Source organism: Heptranchias perlo, chromosome 26 (assembly GCF_035084215.1).
Source record: "Heptranchias perlo isolate sHepPer1 chromosome 26, sHepPer1.hap1, whole genome shotgun sequence".
In the NCBI taxonomy this organism is placed as follows: Eukaryota; Metazoa; Chordata; class Chondrichthyes; order Hexanchiformes; family Hexanchidae; genus Heptranchias; species Heptranchias perlo.
In genome coordinates this window covers 19,059,936-19,081,870 of record NC_090350.1, presented here as the reverse complement: position 1 = coordinate 19,081,870, position 21,935 = coordinate 19,059,936, and the positions used below count along the sequence as shown (strand labels likewise).

Below are 21,935 nucleotides of genomic sequence, written 5' to 3'. Positions count from 1 at the left end.
AATCTATTTTATGGGTAACACATTTTATGAATGACCTTTCACCATACAAAAACATGCTACCCAGAGGGACTCTGCTAGAGGGCATAAATAAACCTACATCTGTAATTCACAGTGGGTAGGGAGGAGAGAAATCAGCCAAGGTTCCAACTTGTATCACTAGGCCTTGACTACTACAAAGTGCAAGCAAGGACAAGTTATAATCCCCCTCAAATAACTTGCCAACATGTCTAGCCTCATGCATGAAAAATAGGCTACCAGGCAAGGTACCAGAGAAAATGAAGAGTTTGTTGTGGAACTGTTTGCAGCTGAAGAATTCATTTCAATCGACAGGATTGTAAATTTTATGAGTAGTTAATGATTGAAGCTTTGTGTATCCTTTTCAGGGAAATTGTGCAACCATCAGTCAACAAGATAGGATTTAGATATCTAAAGTTGAAGTTACCCATTGACTCAGGAGATAAGGTCTTAGGCTCAATCCTTAGTTGAATTAATTGATCTCAGCTAGCTACAATATTACTAGCCACCGTTCTTGCCGTCAGTTCCAGCTTTGTTATAAGTTAAAAGATGAGGACCTTTAAGCAGTTTTGACAAAGCATTATAGACCTGAAACATTAATCTTTTTTCCTTTCTCCATAGATGCTGCCTGATGTGGTTTATTTTTTATTTCAGATTTCCAGCATCTGCAGTATTTTGCTTCTTTTATCATTAATTTCAACTTCTTAGATCATATCAGATGGCCATTACCACATCCATAGATGCTACTCTCTGCCACAGCACTAGGTGTACAGCCAAGAATGTTAATCTAACCAATCATGAATTTTTAATCAATCTACTACTAGATCCCCACACCAAGGAGTTAAAAAGTGTTGTCCCTCATTTCTATTTTAGTTATTGCAGAAGACAACTGCAATGCCAAGGGCATGATCAAGTGATCACATCTGGAATTACTAGTCAAAATCTTATCACACTAAGCATGCATTTACCCACAGGATAAAGAGGAATGATCAGTATAGGTTTCCTTACCAAATAGTTTTACAATGCAAGGAAGAATATCTGTATTAATCTGGTATTTATAACCATCGCTGTTTACCACTAGCCCAGCCTTCTGCAAGAGAAATTACAATCCATGTCATTTTACAAGCTGCTCCCTCAGAACAGTTGTGCTGGTGTATAGTTCTAGTCATCCTCCACCACCTCACTCAGGTGGCCTTTATTTATGAGCACTTCAATTTGTAGGTTAGCGAATCAAAAGACCTCAGTAGAGCTGGCTCTGTCCTTACCAGAGGGATCACTAGACAGCAACCAGCACCAGATAGGGGTGTTCAGGCCCTGATATCCTTACTAGATCAGTAATTTAATTAGTTCAAAACATTAAAATTTCAGCTGGCAAGAATGTATCGCTGCAAGCCAATTTATTCCACTCAATTTATATGGAGATGGAACTTCAAATGTTGGTCCTTCACATGCAAAGGTGCTGATGGCATTTGTTTTTAATCCTAGTAAATAAAATTAAATTGCAAAATTGAGTTAAGATTAATTTTATTTGAAAGTATAGAATACAGTGATGTTTATGTTTATCTTTGAGGCAGTGAATTTTCCAGGTGCTTCTCCCTCATCCAAGATCCTGAGGGAGAAAAAGAGAAAATTAGGTCTATGAGGATGTTAATTTTAAATAGTCCTCACTGCTTATATCCAGCACATTTGTGCAAACACAATTTGCCCACTATACACAATGGCTGGTATAGCAGGTTCATCTAATGTTCCCACAACACAAGGTTAGTTAACATGACATACAATCAAAAAAAACAATTAAAAGGTCTTTTTATTCTACCTCTTTTTGCAAAGGTGAATAAGTGAGTGACCTGAATTCACAGGTAGAACTTAAATCAGTCATGAGCCTGTTTTGCCCAAGGCTGCAAAGTGACTGCCTTGGCGTTTCAGATTTTAGGGCAGCTAAGCACCATTTTTAAAACATTATTGCCTGAAGGACATTTAAAGTCTCCAGCTGGATGTTGCCACAGCTGCCAGGACTTTCTATTTTGACTCGAAAGCTGTTTATGTGCTTGTTAGCAGACATTAAAGAAACAGCATATCCAGGCTGATTTAGCAACAACTTTAGTATTATTGCTACAATATGGGACTGGTAATTTTATTTTGCCATTCAGTGCATTTTAAGGTGCAAACTAGTGAGTAAGTAAAGCTGTTTCTACCAGAAATAAACAGAGCACTCAAGACACTATAGCCAGCAACTTTGAAATTGACGTTAATACAAATGGATGGTGGTAATCGCTTTTTAGCAGATATAAACAACTGCCCATTTTAAATGTGGATGTTTTAAGTGGTGGGGACTGTACACACCATTTCCTGAAACAAGAAAAGTTAATTTTGTAATTCAGCATAGGGAGGGTTACTTGAATTAGGTGGTCAGATGAACTGTGCTTGCAATGCAAGCTTATGAACACAAAACCACACAAATACAAATCAAGCCCCTTATACTTTCCAACTAATTCCATCCACAGCCCCCCAAAATCAGCAATTTGCATGACTCACTGGTGCAGCATGGTTCCATTCACAAGCATGAACATTTTAAAGACAAATACCTCAATTTCATTTAAATCATCTATCTGGCTACTATAAATGCTGGTACTTTCACATCTGCAGGTCTAGCAAGTTATTAAAATATGAAGAGATTGCAAGTATTTAAGACAAACATTCAAATCAAGATTGACAATTCTATAGCTGTGCATGCTGAAGGCATAGAATACCTACATTCAGAAATATCCTTGAAGACATCAAGTTTTTGAACTGCCATTCCTTGTCCTTCAACTTTGGTACAGCTTTCTATTTGCACCCACCCCATTTCGTGACTTGTGGTGACTGTGACCAGATGTGAAACATTCTAGTTATGAGACATTACACAGGAGCTGCAAATGAAAACAAAGATATCAAATTATGCAGCATTATCTTCATTCCGATGACCCAAGTTGCTCAAAAAGGGGGAAAAAAATTTCAACTCATCGTTTCTAAGCTGAACTGGCTAATTTAGCTAGAAGTGTATTTGGCATTCCCAGTACTCTGTGGTACATAAATTAGCCATGTCGTGTAGCACTGAGCCACACACCAGCAAGAAACTAGTTTTCTATGAAATGTAAGATGGACACCTGAGTGTTTGGAGCAACAAATAGGATTATGTTCACCTGCAATGGCCAGATACCACATGGGAGGCCACTTGGGTAACACACAAAAAGAACCATGACTCCACCTTCAGGCAAAGACCTAGTTTTGCAGCTACCTGTGTGGATGAGAAAAAAGGCTGCAGGGAGGATGGGCAAATTGACCACAGCACTGTGGTACAGGAGGCTATTCAAGTGGGAGGAGCGAAAAGGAATGTGGTAGTGGTGAGGCATAGTATAGTCAGGGGGATAGATACTGTTCTCCGCAACCCCAAAGGCTGTGTTGCCTGCTTAGTGCAAAGGTTAAAGACGACACCTCATGGCTGGAGCGGGGGAATCCACTTCTAGTGGTCCACATAGGAACCAACATAGAACTAGGAATGAGGTTCTGCTTAGGGAGTTTGACAAGCAAGAGTCCAAATTAAAAAGCAGAACCTCTAAATGCAATAATCTTTGGATTACTACAAGCCACGTGCAAATTGGCATAGGGGCAAGCAGTTTAGAGGGTTAATGTGTGGCTGAAAGTGTGATGTGTTTCAATTCATGGGGCACTGGGGAAAGAGGAAGCTGTTCCATTGGGATGAGCTCCACTCAAACCAGGCTGGGACCAGCATCCTGACAAATTAAATAACTAGGGTGGTAGATAGGGCTGTGAACTAATAAGGGGGGGGTTCAGCTAAGGGTAAATTTATACACCTATAGAGAAACATCAAGGCTGTAGAGCAGTGTGTCAGGAAGAGAGAGTTTAACAAAGATAATAGGGCATTAATGACTAAGGTCACATCAGGGAAAAATAGTAAAAAGTTAAAATTAAAGGCACTATCAGAATGCATGAAGCATTTGTAACATAGATGAATTAATGGCAGAGACAAATGGGATGTGAACCATTGAGTCTGGGGCTAAAAGCCGATAAATCCCCTGCACTTGATGGCCTACATCCTAGGGTTCTAACGAGGTGGCTGCATTGGTTATGATCTTCCAAAATTCCCTAGATTCTAGAATAGTCCCAGCAGATTGGAAGGTAGCAAATGTAACCCTGCTATTCAAGAGAGGGAAAAAACAGGGAACTGTAGGCCAGTTAGCCTCATCAGTGGTCGGGAAAATGCTAGAATCTATTAAGGACATGGTAACAGGGCACTTTGAACATCATAATATGATTAGGCAGAGTCAATACAGTTTTATGAAAGATTTGTCAAACACTTTCCCTATTAAAAGTTTTTTTTTTGAGGGTGTAACTAGCAGGGTAGATAAGGGGGAAAACATTGGGTGTAGTATATTTGGATTTTCAAAAGGCATTCGATAAGGTGCCACACAAGAGGTTGTTACACAAGATTAGGGCTCATGGGATTGGGGTAATATATTAGCATGCATTGTGGATTGGTTAACAGACAAACAGTAGGAATAAGCGAGTCATTTTCAGGTTAGCAGGTTTTAACTAGTGGGGTGCCACAAGAACCAGTGCTTGGGCCTCAGCTATTTACAATATCTATCAAAGACTTAGGTATGGGGACCGAGTGTAATGTATCCAAGTTGGCTAACAATACAAAGCTAGGTGGGAAAGTAAGTTCTGAGGATGCAAAGAAGCTACAAACGGATATAGACAGGTTAAGTGAGTGGGCAAGAAAGTGGCAGATGAAGTATAATGTGGGGAAATGTGAAATTATCCACTTTGGTAGGAATAGAAAAGCAGAATTTTTTTTTAAAAAGACACTAGTAAATGTTCGTATTCAGAAGGATTTGTGTGTCCTTGTACACTAATCACAAAGTTAACATGCAGCTACAGCAAGCAATTAGGAAGGCAAATGGTATGTTACGCTCCAACCCCCTTGCATAAAGGCAAAGAGTAAGGAAGTCTTGCTGCAATTATATACGGTTTTGGTGAGATCTCATCTGGAGTACTGCGTAGAGTTTTGGTCTCCTTATCAAAGGATATACTTGCCTTAGAGGGGGTGCAACAAAGGTTCACTAGATTGATTCCTGGGATGAGGGGGCTGTTACACAAGGACAGATTGAGTAGAATGGGCCTATACTCTCCATTTTAGACGAATGGGAGGTGATCTCATTGAAATGTATAAAATTCTTAGAGGACTTGACAGGGTAGATGCTGAGAGGCTGCTTTCCCTGGCTGGAGAGTCATGAAGAGTCTCAGGAGCATAGTCTCAGGATAAGGGGTCAACCATTTAGGACTATGAAGAAAAAATTCTTGAGGGTTGTGAATTTTTGGCATTCTCTACCCCAGAGGGCTGCAGATGCTCAGTCCTTGAATGTTAACTACTTCAAAGCACATTTCTGCTTTAAATACTAAGTCATGTGCTACAGGTACAAAGGTTAAAACTCAACTGGTAATAGCCACTTACCTGTATTTTTAATGCGCCCACAGCCTTTCAACATGCATCAAGCTCTTTCCATGCCTAAAGAAAATACATCAAGTTAGTAAGTGCTCACAGCTTCCATCTACAGCAATTGTGAACTAATTTTTTTTTAACAATATCCCCAGAGATCAGGTTACATCTGAAAATCTTGCCATGCAAGTCTAGCCCAGATGTAGATCTGGAGTAGAAAAGCTGACTGAACCCCTAACAGCCTCAGTACTGCTATGTGACTATCAACATTTTATGGGGAAAGAATAGAGGAGCTGGTGGCAAGAGATAAGGACATGTACCATCCACCTGCACTGAAATGCATCAGTGGTTAAGCCAGAAAAGTACTAGTATACTTTGTACTGACCAGTCTTGACAGCCCCACAGAAAAGGTGCAAAACAAGCATTTGTGCTTTAAGCCAAGCTTCACTGAGGCTAGTACAGCATTGTGCAAAATACGTTTCAGCACAGAGGGTTAAAACATCTTGTAGATTTAATAAGTCTAGAGCTTTGGACAGGCCAATTAAAGTTGACTAAGCTGGCACAGAAAAATGCCCAAGCAGGCATGCGTGCATATAAGGGAATATTAAATATACACACATCATAGAACACATGATTCTAACCTGTTTTGCAACACTGAAAGAATATACACCATATATCCCTATTATGTTCTGGCATCACTCTCCTGAACAGAGATGTTAGGTCAAAAATTGAGGCCAAATTACACTGGAAAAGCTCAGTCATGTACAAGAGAATTGAGATGGAACACAGTGCAGACACTTTGCTACCAAGTTTCAGATCCCACTTGTAAGTCCGGTGTAACACAAGATGAAATTGATCACCGTTTCGGCTCCAGGGACAAGCCACTAATGGCTTTTACACATCAAGAAAAACCACTTCATTGCTCGATCTAATCATACTAAAATTTCTTTGACATAACAGGCCAGTATGTCCCCAAAAAGTAGAATACGAAAGTGATCAACATTACAGGTCCAAGACCTGCAGCAAGGGTTGATCTTGCAGTCAGGCCGGTGGAACAAACTGAAATGAAACAAGCTGCTACTGGAGAACACTGCAATTTACACAGATTTAATGACCTCCGTGTCAGAATCCCAGCATTGCAGCACGACAAATGACCCTAAAATGGCTGAGGACCTGAACACAAATCAGGTCCTGGACCATGATTTCCAGAACATCTTTCACCCCCGCTCTAGACAAACTTTACAGCAACTCATTTCATCCAAAGCAGTCTGACCAACTAAGCAGTCACCAGCAAGACCAACATTCTAATATGTTGACCTTGAGTGTTCCCCACCCTAGGGGATTTCAGAAGTATGGAATTAAATTGCCACACATACACAAGCTGGCCTGAAAGCCCTCTCCACTATGTCATACCCAATACTAATTGTGTGGTGAATCACTTGTTTGATTAGTGGAAAACATTGGTCATCTTATTGCTCTTACTGGATTGATTAGCAAGCTTCATTTGCTGATTAATTCATTAATAAAAATCTAGCTTAGCCGAAGAAAGCAAGCCCAAAGCAAAGTGATTCGGCTATGGCCCATTTGAGTTATGTTGATACAGAATTAACTTTTTACTACTGCCAGTCAGAATCCTGACCAGCCAAACAAATGGGCATATATCAAGTCAAAGCCTGGTGCATGGACTTATTTTCTACCGAAATACCAATAGAGTCCATTATACTTGTGTTTTTCATCTCAGATTGCCAGATACACTTGAATCCACAGAGCTGAAGTAGTGGAAGTGTATCACATTAACAGTAATTATGATCCTTCACTACATATAGTATTCTTTAAAAATCTGATGTACCGATCTACGATAATAGATCTTCCTATACGAATATGCTGCACAAGGTCTGGTCTTGGGGATTTCAGGTCAGTAACTTAACAGCAGAGGTAGATGGTAGTTACAGTCATTACAAAGCTGGCTTGGTAACAGCAAAAATAACCAAGTCTTCTATACTCCGGACTATACTGAAAAATTATAGGAGATAACAAATACAATAAATCACCATGTGTAATAGGTGTGTGCATTTTTGGAAGGGTAGGGTGTCTGGCAAAGGTTCAAGAGCAAGCAGGATGAAAGTGAAAGCATTTCTAATACCCACCACAATCCCCAAAACCCAAGTAGGCAGACCAAGTTACCATTTCATTCTATACAATGCAGACAATTGCACCCCAACATAATTACATTTGCCAAACTAAGTGGCATTCAAACTACCGTGCTAAATGGCCTATAGTACATTTATTGTCTATATATAGATCATGCTGCTGCTTTATAGATGTTCTTGGCAAAGCTTAAAGTGCAATGTATATAAAAAGGCAAGTTTAAAAACCAAACTACAACCTTCCTATTCACAGTCTAAGTCACATAACAGCTTTTTTGAAGTCAAAGATACAATAGAAGACAGAAAGCGCATCTACCCATTGTTGACGATTCACAGGTGCCATAGAAGTCTTGAAAATGCTGCAGAACAGCAGTATTCAAAAACTGCACATACAAGCTGTACATCATTTGGGCCATTATACATCAATGATACCAGTCAGCATTCACCACTAACAGCCCAACCAAGAGCGCTGCACTGTAATTCCACTGTCAGAAGGGTGATGCCTGAACCATTTTACTCATCTTTAAGAAAATTACGAAAGACATTCTTTTGTTAACAAGTTATTTGTACATACCTGTATGCAGTCTGTAATGTGTACCGCAGAACAAGCAGGAATACTATTCTCCAGGTCTTACTGCCCAATCCCATTTGCAGTACTACAGATCCTCAATGTAATGTATTGCAGACAAGCTGACTGTATTTATTCACTGTAGAGCGGCATTACTTGCAAGGGTGCAGCACAATTGGCTGCCAGCAGCCGCTTGCTGGCTTGTAACTCTCAGATGCGTTGCCACGTAACCTGAGAATCTGAAACTGTTATAACTGCCACTGAAGAATACTGGGGAAGACAAGTTATTTCAAGTTGTGCCCAGGCTTACCGGGCATTGCAAAATTCAGAACCTAAACGCCAAAACAGCAACAGCTAAACCTTCCTTTATGTGTTCAGATTAGCTGATACCATAAACCAAGTTCATAGCTATGTGAACATCTATAAAAATAAAACTGGGCCATTTATTGAAGTTATGAGATGGTGGGGCTGCTCATTAATTTCAAAACTGAAGTATTTTTAAAAAATGCAAGGATTCCCTAAAATAATCATACCCTAGGCAATTCTAAGTGCAGTATTTTGAACGAGTTAAGGGTATTCAAAAAATGTAAAGGGGGTTTCAAAAATGGTTCAAGCTCTGCTTGCGCAGCCTAAAGTACCTGGTAATACCCCCAAAACAGCTGTACTAATTTAAAAAGGTTCACAAAAATGTCTAGCTACAAACACCATCACAAAACTATGAAGTCTACCAAGCTAGCTTTCAAGTTTAAAAAGGTGGAGCCTTAAGGTTATCACCTCCACCTGAATATGCCAAACCTACTTGAATTATTGTGGAACCCATGTTCAAATGCAGCAATTCTGCCAAGGGAATGGAAATAATAAAGTTACTGCAAGCCTGCAAAGGATACCAAACAGCAAGCCAGAGCATTTGCTCATTCAGACCCACATGAGCTCATCTTGATCAATTTAACAGTTGCAGTCTTATTTTGCCAAACAGCAAATTTTCTACATTTGCATAATCGATGGACAAAATGCTAGATTCCAGACCAAAGAATTGTTTAAACCAAAATGATCTTGAATGTCAGAAGAAAATTAATCCTAGTTCAAATCATTGTTCAGCAATCACTTAACCAACCAGCTTTAAAACCCACCATCCCGGAATTTAGAATAAAACATGTCTGATCTTGGACTGCAATATTTGCTCAGTAATTTCAACTCAAGTTATGATTTTGAATAATAAAATTAGTTGCCCCCTCACTGGGAAACAGCATCTATGGGCATGTATAGACCATGTAAAAATTGCAAAAGTGGTTTTGTTTCTATGTTAAAACACACCCCCCTACCCCCAAATAAGTTTTAACACTTACCATTATCACAATGCTAAAGCAGCAATTATTTGTTGGCACTGCATGTTACTGCTTGGTTTCCAGTTACCCATTGAAGCTGTTCAGCTTCTATAGGCAGAAGATACAGAAGTCACGTTCTGGTAGTCCAGGTATCCTGATGCAAATTCATTCCTATTGAGCGCATCTGCATCTCCCAGATCTTGCTACTGGTTTCCAATTATTGTGATTTTTCCAATCAGCCATTCACGAACACAAAACAGGACCAAATTTCCAAATCAAAAACTTTAGGTCAAACCTTCAAAAGTTATCAGTTGGGCCCATGTTGGGTCAGTAGATTTAAAAAAGGTTTTGTGGATCAATAATTGTAGATCTTTCGGAACATCTTTCACCAGATACGAAGTCCATTAAAAAAAAACTAAAAAGCAGACGACTGTTCAGGACTCTGTCACATTTAAAATCCTGTCCCAGATCTAAATCAAACCTGTCTGGTAGAACTTAAACCATACACAGGAGAAAAAAGTTACTTAAAAAAAAATCCCCCGATTCCCAAGTTCAGGTAAGACTTCATGAATAGTGCTTTGGTGCTGACAGTGAAGCATAGGACCAAGCACTAATTTAAGATTTTGTGAATCAACACTACAAGTATAGTACTCCTGGGTATATTAACTACATGCTGGGTACTGGTTTTGCATGCCGTACTGCATTAAATACTCCATCAATATGCCATTTCTATTACCATTGCTCAATTTGCAGAGTATTGCAATTTAGAGCTGGGATACTGCCACCCCAGATTTCTTGCTGTGCATCCTACAAAAGACCCAATGAATTGGTTTACAGACCTAGCACTCAAAAAATCTCATTTATCTGGGATGTGGAGGAATCTGGCTTTACTGCAGTTAATGGCAGTCACACTTAACATCCTAGTGGCACCTCAAGCCAGACAACTAATGCCATTTTGCAGCAAGCCACACAGGAACTTTAATTTGTCACTGAACAGTGCTATGTATAGATTTGTTGTATTGCAAAGCATTACGTTTTAATAAATTGACTTACAGGACAGGTGGAACAGTTTTAAGCTCACCACTGCATTGTCCACCAAGACTAAGATTCAGTACAGACTGAAACTGGAGTATTACCATGTTTTATTAGTTAGGACATGCTAGTTCTTTTGGCATTGCATGGTTAATTCTGGAAAAATACTGCAGCAATAATTTTAATTGATTTTAAGATGAGCATCAATATCTTCAATTAGAGAATTCTATAATGCAATCAGCATTGCATACAACACCACAGTGAGGCCCAACAGTTCAGCTCTAACCAGATGTCACTGTAGTGAGGATGCACAAATCAGAGGCAGCTGTCAAATCACAGCAAAGCAGATAGCGTGTTAAACTGACTACAGGATAGATCAGAATTCACTCAAAGCCTGAAAGGAAAACTTTATCTCCCCTTCCAAACCCAAGGAAGGTGGCAACAAAAAATTTGAATGCCCACTGCAAATCTAAAAGGCAAAAATGCAGAACATCCCTGCACTATGGGGCAGAACTGTACTGCACACTGCTTTTAATTAAATCCAGCACCAACTGGCTCAATGCATTAATATACAAAGTACTGAGCCAGAGAGATCAAGAATCTCAAATTCAATCCGCAGGCTGTGCCAACTTAGCTGATTCCAACCAACAGTGGGGCACTATAATGGGTTTCAGCATTCATGGGCAGGGAAGGAAAAAAATTGTCAGCCAGGGCCCCTGATCACTATCCAATGACCCTTCATGAAAAACATGTGTGCAGGTGGAATTGGGCTTGGCGCCAAGGTTAAACAGCTTCACCACAATCTAGGTTCGGATATGAAAAAAAGTCACTTGGAATGATGCACAGGACACTGCTGGTAACCATAGATCCTCAGCACGAGTCATCATCTTCAGACGAGAAAGTTGCAATAAGTTAAGAACAGTGGGAGAAGGAAGAAACAAATTTGAAATACAAGCGTGCTTTGCATCAAGCATTCAAAACAAATAACATCTTTTTGAAGTACTAGCTGCAATATAACCTTCCTTCTCTCCCCAATATCTATTTCAGAACATGCAAACCTCCAAGTTAATTGGAACCTCAGTCAGTAACATTGATTTGTCAGTTGACTTCATTCCCACCCCAGCACAGACTGGATTTGTCTGCAGACTCAGACTGCCACAAACACCATGGACTTCTGGGAAGAAAAGAAAACTTTTACAAAATACTCATTAAGACAATGTTAACAGTCCAGCCTGTATCCAAAACTCGAACCACGAAAACAAGATTCATTTTGAAAGCAAAACAAAGCTTCTATTTAACAAAATCCGATTAGGTGGCAATTCGGATATTATATATCCAGGCATTTCAACGCCGCTAATTTAAAAAAAAAGGACGATCTCTTTACAAGACCTAGTCGCCCACTGTGCATGGAAATAAGACATTGATTGTGTACTTTGGCCAACTTCAATTTAAATCAAAATAATTGTCAGATCTCAGATCAAAAAAATTGGTACAACTTAAAATATGAAGAAACATAACCACGATGACTGCCAATTGTTTTCAGTGCACTTAATTCCCATTGTATTTCTCTTTGAATTCTTACCTTATTGCAATCAACAACTATGATAAGTGGTACACAAGAGTTTGCAAAAGTTACTAAATGCAACACTTGGTCTCACTTATGGAGCAGTCAGAGATTTGCCACAACTATGCTGCGACTTTGCTCGTGGTTAAAAACAACTCATTTCAAATCATTAACACTATGAATGGGTTTTAATTTAAAAAGACGCACCAAAATACAGAATGCCACCATTTCAAAACAGGCATTTAGCCTACACAATTTAACATGCTTCTAGAACGATTCAGAACAAAAAATACATGGAGCATACTTTCTAGAGCTTTAATGGCACTTCAGTGTACAGTTGAAGTACTAGGAAAAGATGCCTACTTGCACTATCACTGTTGCTTGACATAATTCAACATTCACAATGTGCCAGCGTGAATTGTTACAGTTTACAAAGTTTAGTCAATACACAAATCTAAATAGGCATAAAATGCAACTTTGCCACCAACTAAAAAACGTAAGAATGAAGTGTTCGTGTCTAAATGAAAGACCATATCTGGAATGCACACTACAGGAGGGCTATGAATTCTAGTATCTAGGCTTCTTGTTAGCTGCTTCATATTCTTCTCTCCCTCTACCAAAACTAGGCCCAGTAGGCCCCATAGGACGGGGGGGTTGAGCATTCATTGGACCTGGGGTTCCCTGTCCAAAGCGGTCATTACGCTATTGGAAGAGATTTTAAAGTTCATCATACATGGTAGCATTCAATGTCCATATAAGTTGCACGTTACAAAGTGAATAAAATGTAACATTTTAGGTCAGGGAAGACATCCGCAGTCAATGTTCGTCGATTACAACCAGGAATGGGGCGATCCACAGGTACCAGGCACATAAAAAGAAAAAAGAGGGCAAGTTGTTCATTAGTTTACTGACCGGTACATGGAGGAATCCATGGCGGGTATAATCCTCCCATGACTTGTGATAACTTAAGAACAGTGGCTATTCTGCTTGTAGTGCAAGCAAACCACTATTACCAACACAGGGGTGCATTTCAATATGCACAAGTCTGATATGGGTTTATAGATACCTTTTCATTACCATTACAATCTCCACATCATGCAGTTTGTCAGAGATGCAGAGCTTTAACACTTCAAGTTAAATAGCCTCTGCCCTTAATGGAAGTCACAAGTAACCACCGACTTATTCCCACCCACTATTTCCCCATTTAATGCAATCTGACTAATGAGCCAGTATTGTAGTACATGCTCTGCAGTTTTCAGCCAAGTAGTGATTTCTCAGTTGCTGGGTGTAAACAGTTTTGTGCCAGTACAAAACTTTAAGCAACATTCACCATTAAGGCATGATGATCCAAGAACAGGTTTTCCACCTTTTCTTTTATTGGAAAGTCAATCTTTCCAAAATGGTTTGTATTTGCAACACGTTGGTTCTACAAAATTATTTTAAACTTTCACTACACTGAAATTCCTTTTCTAGTAGGCAAACTAAAATTTACAATCACAGTACAGCACAAGTACTACAACACTGGATCAGTGTTACCGTTCAAGATTACCTGGGTAAAATGCAGTATTCTACAAATCATCACACCCATTAAGTGCATGAGAATTACCAGGACATTTTCCTCAATTTTCAATTTAATATGCCTAACTCAAATTTTACCACTTTCACAGTACACCTCAAAAGTTTGGAGGGTAGACGAGTGGGTTTGCCATGACCAATGGCACACTGCTGTGCTAATGGGAGGACACTTGATAATCCTCCCTCACTTCACTCTCCAAGGAGCAACTTATTGTCACAAGGCAGCCCAACTAAGTGCTGACAGAAACTGTCAAAACAATGGGATTCCAGCACAAGACCAACAGACAGCTTTGAAGCAAGTCTCAAAGTATTAATATGTAGCATTGGTTAGCTAGTCACAAATAGTGATTATCCCATTCTGAATCTGGACAACACTATTCAGGACCCATTTTTTAAAAAAAACTATTAATCTGACAATTAATTATAGATAACCTGAAGAAACTTCCCTCTCGCCATCTGACCCAGTTTTCCACATAATACAACAGTAAACCAAGTTCAAATCCACTGCATCTTTTCACTGTACCAGACCTAGTCAAGGTCAGAGAATCAGTATTTGAAGATGTGGGGAAATAGGGTTAGATAGCTACAGTTGAACTGGCACAGGTGCAATGGGACAACTGGCTTCCTCCTGTGCTGTAATTTCTATGACTATGCACGTGCCCATTTTAAAAATGGAAGGCTATCTGCAATTTAGAATGGCGTTACTGTAATTACAATACACCCTCACTTATTTCAATGATAGCACTGTTTATTGTAAACATATGAACACATGATTCCAGATTATATTTGTACTAGCAGCTGCAAATGCCAGCTTCAGGACAGGAAATCTGAATTTTACTTCAACTTCCTGTAGAACAAAATTCTAACTTGCGAACTGGTTTGACTAGAGTAAAACAATCAAACCTATTTGTATCAGAATCATTACAAACGATTTTTTTCTTAGCTTTGAATTTCTGAAATACCCCATTGGCTACAACCAATCTAAAGTCATCATGAGAACAATTTCAATCCTGATCTAGATGCAAATAGTCCAGTCATTGCAACCGCACCCCCCCCCCCCACCCCGTAGCAGTGTGGGAAGTTGAGATTAGCCCATTATTTTTTCCTATAAACCCCCATTTGCCTGTTGGCATGCCTGTTCCCCCCCCACTCCCCCAGTACAAGACCTATCAATCCTGCATTGAGTTTGTAAATAAAGATGTCACTTTGGCTGGCAGACCAGGTTAGATAAGCAGGTAGTTATTTCAATACATTTTGACTACGTGCAATTTGCAAATTGTTGCAGTATATGCACGCTCTTGGATCATTTCACTGGAGCACTTACAAGCTTGTTATGACTCTACATTGTAACACGTTTGACACAGCTAGACTTCAGGAGTGACATGACAATTAGACCATGACAGTGATCAGATGGTAAGACATGTCCGATTAGTATCAACTTATGCAATGACGACCAGATTAACATGTCACAACTAAGTGCACATGTTTCTATGAAATTCTTTGAATCTGAATCCTCCTACACCAAGTCCAGGCTTAAAATGCTTTGCTTCATATGGTAGCCTTATTCATGCTGTCTCTACCGTTTGCCATTTCGTGCTTGGTTCCAATAACAACACTTATGCTAAACAAATCAAGTTTCCCCGCCCAAAAGGTCCTTTAGTTCATAAAAGCTTTTACAAATCACTTTATACTGTTATTACGGTTCTCTCCCCAGTGCCTCCTTCATACCAACCACCCACTCATTTCACCCTTTAACCAAGCCACACATCCAAGCATTCACTCCTAACCACAGTACGCTTTACCCCTGCCATGTCGCTTGTGTTTCCACTGTTGGTCATCATCTGCCCAGTCATCGCACTAGGTCCTCCAGGGCTACTCATTGTACTGTGACCTTCATAGCCCATCGCAGCCATTGGTGGGAAACTTTGATTTGCAGCAGCATATTGTTCTGAAAATTAAAAGTAAGTGTTAATCATACAAAGCCTGAACACTTCGATTAGGAGAAGTGAAGTCAATGATTAACAGGACAAGTGAGTTGCTTCACTTAAGTATTGGAAGTTAATATATTTGCAGTAGAAAGCGGATTAAAAATATCTGCATACCAAAATATTCATTTTATTGCTGATAAGCCACAAATTGACTGATTACAATGCAGGAAATTAAATTTAAAATGTACTCTCGCCAAAAACCTACAGCCAACTAATTAGACAAAGCGGGTAAACAGTGCTAGGACACAATGTGGCTAATTCAAAAGTTCCTACAGCAGTGCCATCAAGAACTGCACTTTGATTCTTGGTGCTTTTATCAAATGGAAGGATTCCACCCCCAAAACAGATTTCATTACAGCTTAGAGTAACAGATGAGCCCTCATGTCTATACATGTAGCTAGCTAGAGCATTTTACATGCATCACTTGTCTTAAGTCTCATTAGTTGCCCAAATATACAATTCAGAACATTTGCAGATATCAGGTTACCAACAGATCTTTCATGATCTTGCTCAGTAAGTTGGGTGAAATTACCTATAATGAGGGGTAACAAGTTGCAACAGTTTGAGGATGTGCATGCTATACAGTTTTATATTGGGCGATATGCTAGTTACCATCCAACATGCAAGAATTCGTGTATTAGTCCAACAAAATATCACTTCCCTTATAAACCTATTAGGAAGCATGCACGAGACATACAAAGGAATGTCATCTGCTTAAAGCAGAAATGCCTAATCCTTTAAATTTCAGCTACTAGCTGCACCAATTAGGCTATTCAAATGTAAAATTATTGAAATTATAACCACATTCTCAGTAACATGCTCAACATTTCACAGGAAAGATATTCAGAAACACAAACAAAATCATTTGCACTTTACCTGCCATTCCTCCAGCCATGCGCATTTCACGTTCTCTCTGAAGGGAAATAAAATTCAGTGAATATCAGTGGAAACCTTCAATGTACTACTGTCAGCTTATTTAATGGATCAGACATGAGTAGCTAACCAAACCAAATTCGATCCCCAATCTGACACGTTAGCACATTTGTGAGGGCAGTCACAAATTGATGCCGATTGTAAATTTACAATAGGGTAATGCAGAAAAGGAAGCATGGAAGAATCCATCTTTAAGTTAGATGACATAAGGAGCAGCTGTAATCTTCCTTCCCACCCCCATGATCAACCAGATAGCTGACACTGTCTTGATTCAGATGATAATGGTGCTAAGTACCAGACACCTGCAAAATTGTACTGGAGAAAAAAATGGAAAAGACGTGCTACCCATAACGCGTCCAAATCTGAACCATCAATGCAAAGGAAATACAATTCTGTTATGTACACGAATTAGGCACGTATACATGAAGATCATTTCTTGTTAAAAGTCGACTGGATTGCAGGGGACTTGTGTCTTGGCATACAAATTATGTATTTAACAGGCTGGTACTGTCACAGTATGCATTGATCAACTAAACTATCCAATTATACTAGATAACGAAAGACGTAGCACTCCCAATGAATGAGGATTAAATATGCATGGGTACTTCGTAAGTAGATGACACTACGGTAAGTTGAAACTGACTGCCGCCACCAAGGCGGCTCATGAGGTTACCCAAGTCATAAATAAAGGCATTGGTACACAGATGAATTCTCAAAATATTCTTTGAATATTAGCAATACAAAAATAGTCGTCTCAGTCTCAACTCATCATTTTGAATTACCATTGAGCTTAGGAGTTATTGGAGACCTACTCAAAGCTCATTGTAAAGTAGTACCCTGCAGGATAACTAGATTTGAAATACATTTAGATGTAGTGTCTAAAAGGTCTGCAGATCCTCAGGATGCATTTACACTGCAAGTTTAGTATCAGCACGAAGAGTCTCACCCTACTTTACTCTAGCTCAGATGCACCCATAGTTATTTCAGTTTGCTGTTATTTGCAAGTGACATTGAACATTCACCTAATCTACATATGGAGACTGCAGATTTCTAATGCTTAGAGAGCCTCCAAGGAACCTGAAAACTCAGACTGAATAAGATAGATAATAAAAATGCTTTATGAAACTCACTGGATCCATGTATCCCATTCGGAAGTTTTCCTCCCTCTGGCGCCTCATCATCTCCTCCTTCTCCCGTTGCCGCATCAGCATTTCCTCCTCCCTTCTGCGGCGCTCTTCCTCTTGCCTGGTAGATTTATTTCAAACCACAATAGTGTTAACTTGATACCTTAAAGATCCACGGAAAGTTTCTATTTCAGTACAATAATCTCAGCTACACAATGGCTACCAGCAAGATGCCAATGACTTCAGGACTAATCAATCTTAAAAAACCCTCATTTCAATAAAACCAGTATTGCAATTTCACATGAAGCCTCAGGCATTCAAAAGGGAGGGAGTCTTACCTCAATTCTAACTGCTTACGTTTCTGAACTTCTTGACTGTGAAGCTCCTCCATGCGCCGAAGCTCCTCTTGACGTCGCATGAGATCTAAAAATTTACATAAAACAGTTTCTTGAAACACTAAAGCACAGATCCGCTAAGGCATTAAATTGTCTGCATTGGTGCAGTGAGCAGGGAATTAAACTTCCCATTCACACCACAAGACTTGAGTTCGGCTTACTTGTGCTGAGAGCACTATTTACCAAACTCCTGTGCCAAAGACTATTCTCTCCCCTCATCTCCCCAACCCTCTGCAAATAGTAGAAAATGCAGTATCAAGTCAAGAACCCAGGAGTAACTACCTTATAAAGTATGAGAGGATTTCCAGCACACAAAATCTGTAGGTCCTCAATTAATAAGCTCTGCAATGTCTATGTTTGCACTGCACTGAAGAAACCACAGAACAACCTCTTAGAGACAGCTCTGATTGCATATTGTTGAAATATGCCATGGGAAAATGCATAGATAAAGAAACCCTGCAACTTCCAACAGCATGTCAATTATTTGGTCAGCCTACTCAATTAATAACATCAATGATTAACTTACCTCAGCATTATGCATGGACAACTTGTGTTTGAGATCAGAAATGCCAGAACTCATTTCATTACAATGATTGCACTCAAGTGTTGTAGCCATATTCAAAGTTTCCTACCGACTTACCCTGCCTCAGCAACATTGCCTGGTGTTCATGGTATGCATCTTCCATTTCATTCTCCAGCTTATCTCGAGCCTCTCTCATATTCTTTTCTACTTGATCTCTTTGTTGTTTTTCCATTTCATCAAGAGACTTCCATCTCTGGGAATACTCAAACTCAAATGTTCCATGCTGGGCAAAACGAGGAGGATGCTCTCTTTCCCTGCAGAGCAAAGTAGTGGCTCACTTAACAATGTAGTTACATTAGAGTTATCTATATTGAATCGCTCCAGAATTCATTTTATTTCTAATAGGTGATAAATTCTCATTTTGCAGTGAACTTATGTGAAATGCACACGGGCAGAACACAAATCTGCAGGCAAATTGGGGAATTTGACAAATTCCTTCAATTCTGAATCGGCTTTACACTGGAATTCAGTTTTAAGTTAAATGTTCAAAGGTCAAACCCTTACAACTATCCGACATTAAGAAACAATTATAATACAACTCACTTTTGATACATTGGATTCCTCTGGGCAAGCTTCTCTGGAAGGCCATCCTCATCATCATATTGTTCCATTGGTTCCACGATTACAGGTCGTGGAGACCTACAAGAGAGTCAGCTTTTGAGTAAAATCCAATACACACGTTCCAATACAACGATTACACTAGTTTATTTTTAAAATTTGGTACTAATGTCACAAGACAACATTCCTTTTGCAGATTGTCTTGCTAGATGCAATGTTTTAATTTTTAAAGCACCATGCCACAGCAGGATGCTATCAATGCTACAAAAATTTCCACTTAATTTATTAAGAATTCAAGATTCTTAGCCCTGCTTATGAATAAATTTAGCAATTTGCTTCAGCACAAGCAATTTTACTTCAAGCTTAATTAAAATTTGAAAGCTAGCCACATAACAAGTCACTGACAATAATGCAACACAAAAAAATGGACATTGCTTACGCCGTTAAGAGGAATACTCCATCATTGCAACGCTCAAGAGCTTTTCTTGCAGCTGGTTTTGTTGCAAATTCAACTATGCCTTTGCCTGTTGATCTGCCACGATCATCTACAATTACAATGGCTCTCTCCACCTGACCAAACTGCGAGAAAGCTTCCTCAAGCAGTTCATTGGAGACATAGGGGGAGAGATTGCGGACAGTCAGAGCTGCGGAGTGCGTGGCAAAACGGATGCGAAGCGGCCGACCCCTCATGGGTGTATCATCAAGTTCGGCTTTGGCTATTTCAGCCAAAGTTCTGCTTTCCTTGAGAGAAAGAAAAAAAAATCATCAAAACAGCATATCCCACCCATTAATTAATTTTGACAGGCAAATTACTTTTTTCAACTGGAGGAAAGCCGATTCAACAAATCTTCCACCCATTAAATTGAAACAGTCAAATGGCTTTACCACTTTTGAAAGTTTTTAAAATTAATTTTCCATCTTCTGAAATAGGAATCCGTGCATTCTTCCCATGCAAAGAAGCAGGAATGAAAATTATATAGATCAATACAGCGAAAACGGGAATCAGATGCACAAATGTTGCATAGGATTCACTACTAGAAACATCAAAGCCAAATAACGCCGTAAGCGTGCATTTTTCAATTCCCACGCGAGTTCCTGCTAAAAACACGTGTGATGCACGTTACAAGCTCCATTACCGAGCGCTATTCCGGCGACAATTGCTCGGCATTGGTGGCCCAAAGCCGTTCTTACATAGTGGGTTCGCTGTCTCAACTATCACTTGGAACGGTATGCAATGCAATCTACAGGGACCCATTTCTGGCTCACACTGGCGGCCCAAACACGGGAATCTGAGGCACTGGCTTAAACTGCGTCGTGGGAAAACACCATCAACAACGCCCAGGAATCATTCTAATTCACACTCGCCCGCCACCACAGAGATCAATTATTCAGGGAACAATTATACTGAAATTCTGTCTTATTAAAGTAAAAACCGAGCCCATAAGCTGTGTGTCATTAGTCGATCTCCGTCTCGCTGGCAAATCTGATAGTTGAGGGGGCGGGAGGAATTCTTTAGAAGCGCCGTGGCTGTAACTTTGGCGGATTGCTACAAGTCAGGCAACCGCTGCGCGCTTTGTGGGTTTGATTGAACGCGCAGGGGGCGCGCTGTCCTTTCAACCAGCGCCCCGGTCGGGGACGCGCATCCTGAACTAGCGAGCGCCCGCGGAGGACGGGGGCGCGCTGCCGCCGCCGCCAGCCAGCCTCGCCCGCTAGGGGGCCTCTGCCCGGCACTCACCAGCCTGATGAAGCCGAAGCCCTTCCCTTTGTTGATGAAAACCTCGCCGGGGTCGCCATATTTGTCGAAGAGCCGCTTAAAATCGTCCTCGGTGATGTCGGCCGGCAGGTTGCCGACGAAGAGCCGGCAGCGCTGGGTGTAGGTCTTCTCGCCGGGTTTCCTCAGCAGCGAGAGCTGGGCCCGCAGCACCTCCTGCTCATGCCGCTGGTCGCTCTCCAGCTGCTTCTGGTCGCGCTGCTGCCGGGACTGACTCTCGGAGGCCGAGTGCGGCTGCTGCTGCTGCTGTTGCGGCTGCTGCTTCCCCTCGCCGCTGCCGCCCCGCGCCGTCGAAGGGGTCTGAGATGCCGGGGCGTCGCCGTTCTTCTTATCGGGCTCTTGAGATTTTTGCGAGGCCTGCGCGGTCGATTTCTGAGGCGGGGTCGGTTGCTGAGCGGGACTCTGGTTCTGCACCGATGATGATGGCGGCGGCTGCTGCTGCTGCTGCTTGAGGGCCTCGGCCGGGTTTCCCGCTCCGTTCGGACGGTTGGGAACGCTGTTGCGGTTGCCGCCGCCGCCTCCCCGGAACGGAGGGCTCATGCCGCCTCGCCTCTGGAATCCGGTGCGGTTCCTAAAACGATCTCGAGACATTTCGTTTCTGTGGATTTCTCTCTTTGTTTCTCGGGTATTTTTTTTTTGTGGGCCCCCCCCCCTGATTAAACCAAACCGACTGCAAAGGTCAACGTGGAGAAGTGTACAAAATGGCGCCGGGTGGGCGCTTGGGCGGGCGCTGCCTGTTTATATACCGCCCCGGAGTCCCGCCGCTGCGGCCAGCCGATTGGCTGTGTCGGGGAATCACATGAAGAAAGTTTGACAACCGATTGGTCGTCGCGGATGTCAATCAGCAAAACTGAACG

General features: G+C 40.8%; 1 protein-coding gene across 2 annotated transcripts; it reads right to left on the bottom strand.

The window, feature by feature from the left end:
- Nucleotides 1-1,522: 1,522 nt before the first annotated feature.
- On the bottom strand, nucleotides 1,523-21,801 carry LOC137342529 (splicing factor, proline- and glutamine-rich-like). 2 transcript variants are annotated; one of them, XM_068006465.1, is made up of 11 exons: nucleotides 21,043-21,801; nucleotides 19,747-20,048; nucleotides 19,293-19,388; nucleotides 18,807-19,003; nucleotides 18,110-18,194; nucleotides 17,778-17,892; nucleotides 16,591-16,627; nucleotides 15,529-15,674; nucleotides 5,531-5,584; nucleotides 2,770-2,924; nucleotides 1,523-1,624 (listed from the first exon to the last, which is right to left on the bottom strand). In XM_068006465.1, the coding sequence occupies exons 1-9, from the start codon at nucleotides 21,667-21,669 to the stop codon at nucleotides 5,558-5,560; spliced, it is 1,632 nt and encodes a 543-aa protein (XP_067862566.1). In that variant the 5' UTR covers nucleotides 21,670-21,801; the 3' UTR covers nucleotides 1,523-1,624; nucleotides 2,770-2,924; nucleotides 5,531-5,557. The 2 variants fall into 2 exon arrangements, with proteins under 2 accessions (XP_067862566.1, XP_067862565.1); XM_068006464.1 differs by having other exon boundaries at nucleotides 5,531-12,853; nucleotides 21,043-21,800.
- Between the last annotated feature and the right edge of the window lie 134 nt (nucleotides 21,802-21,935).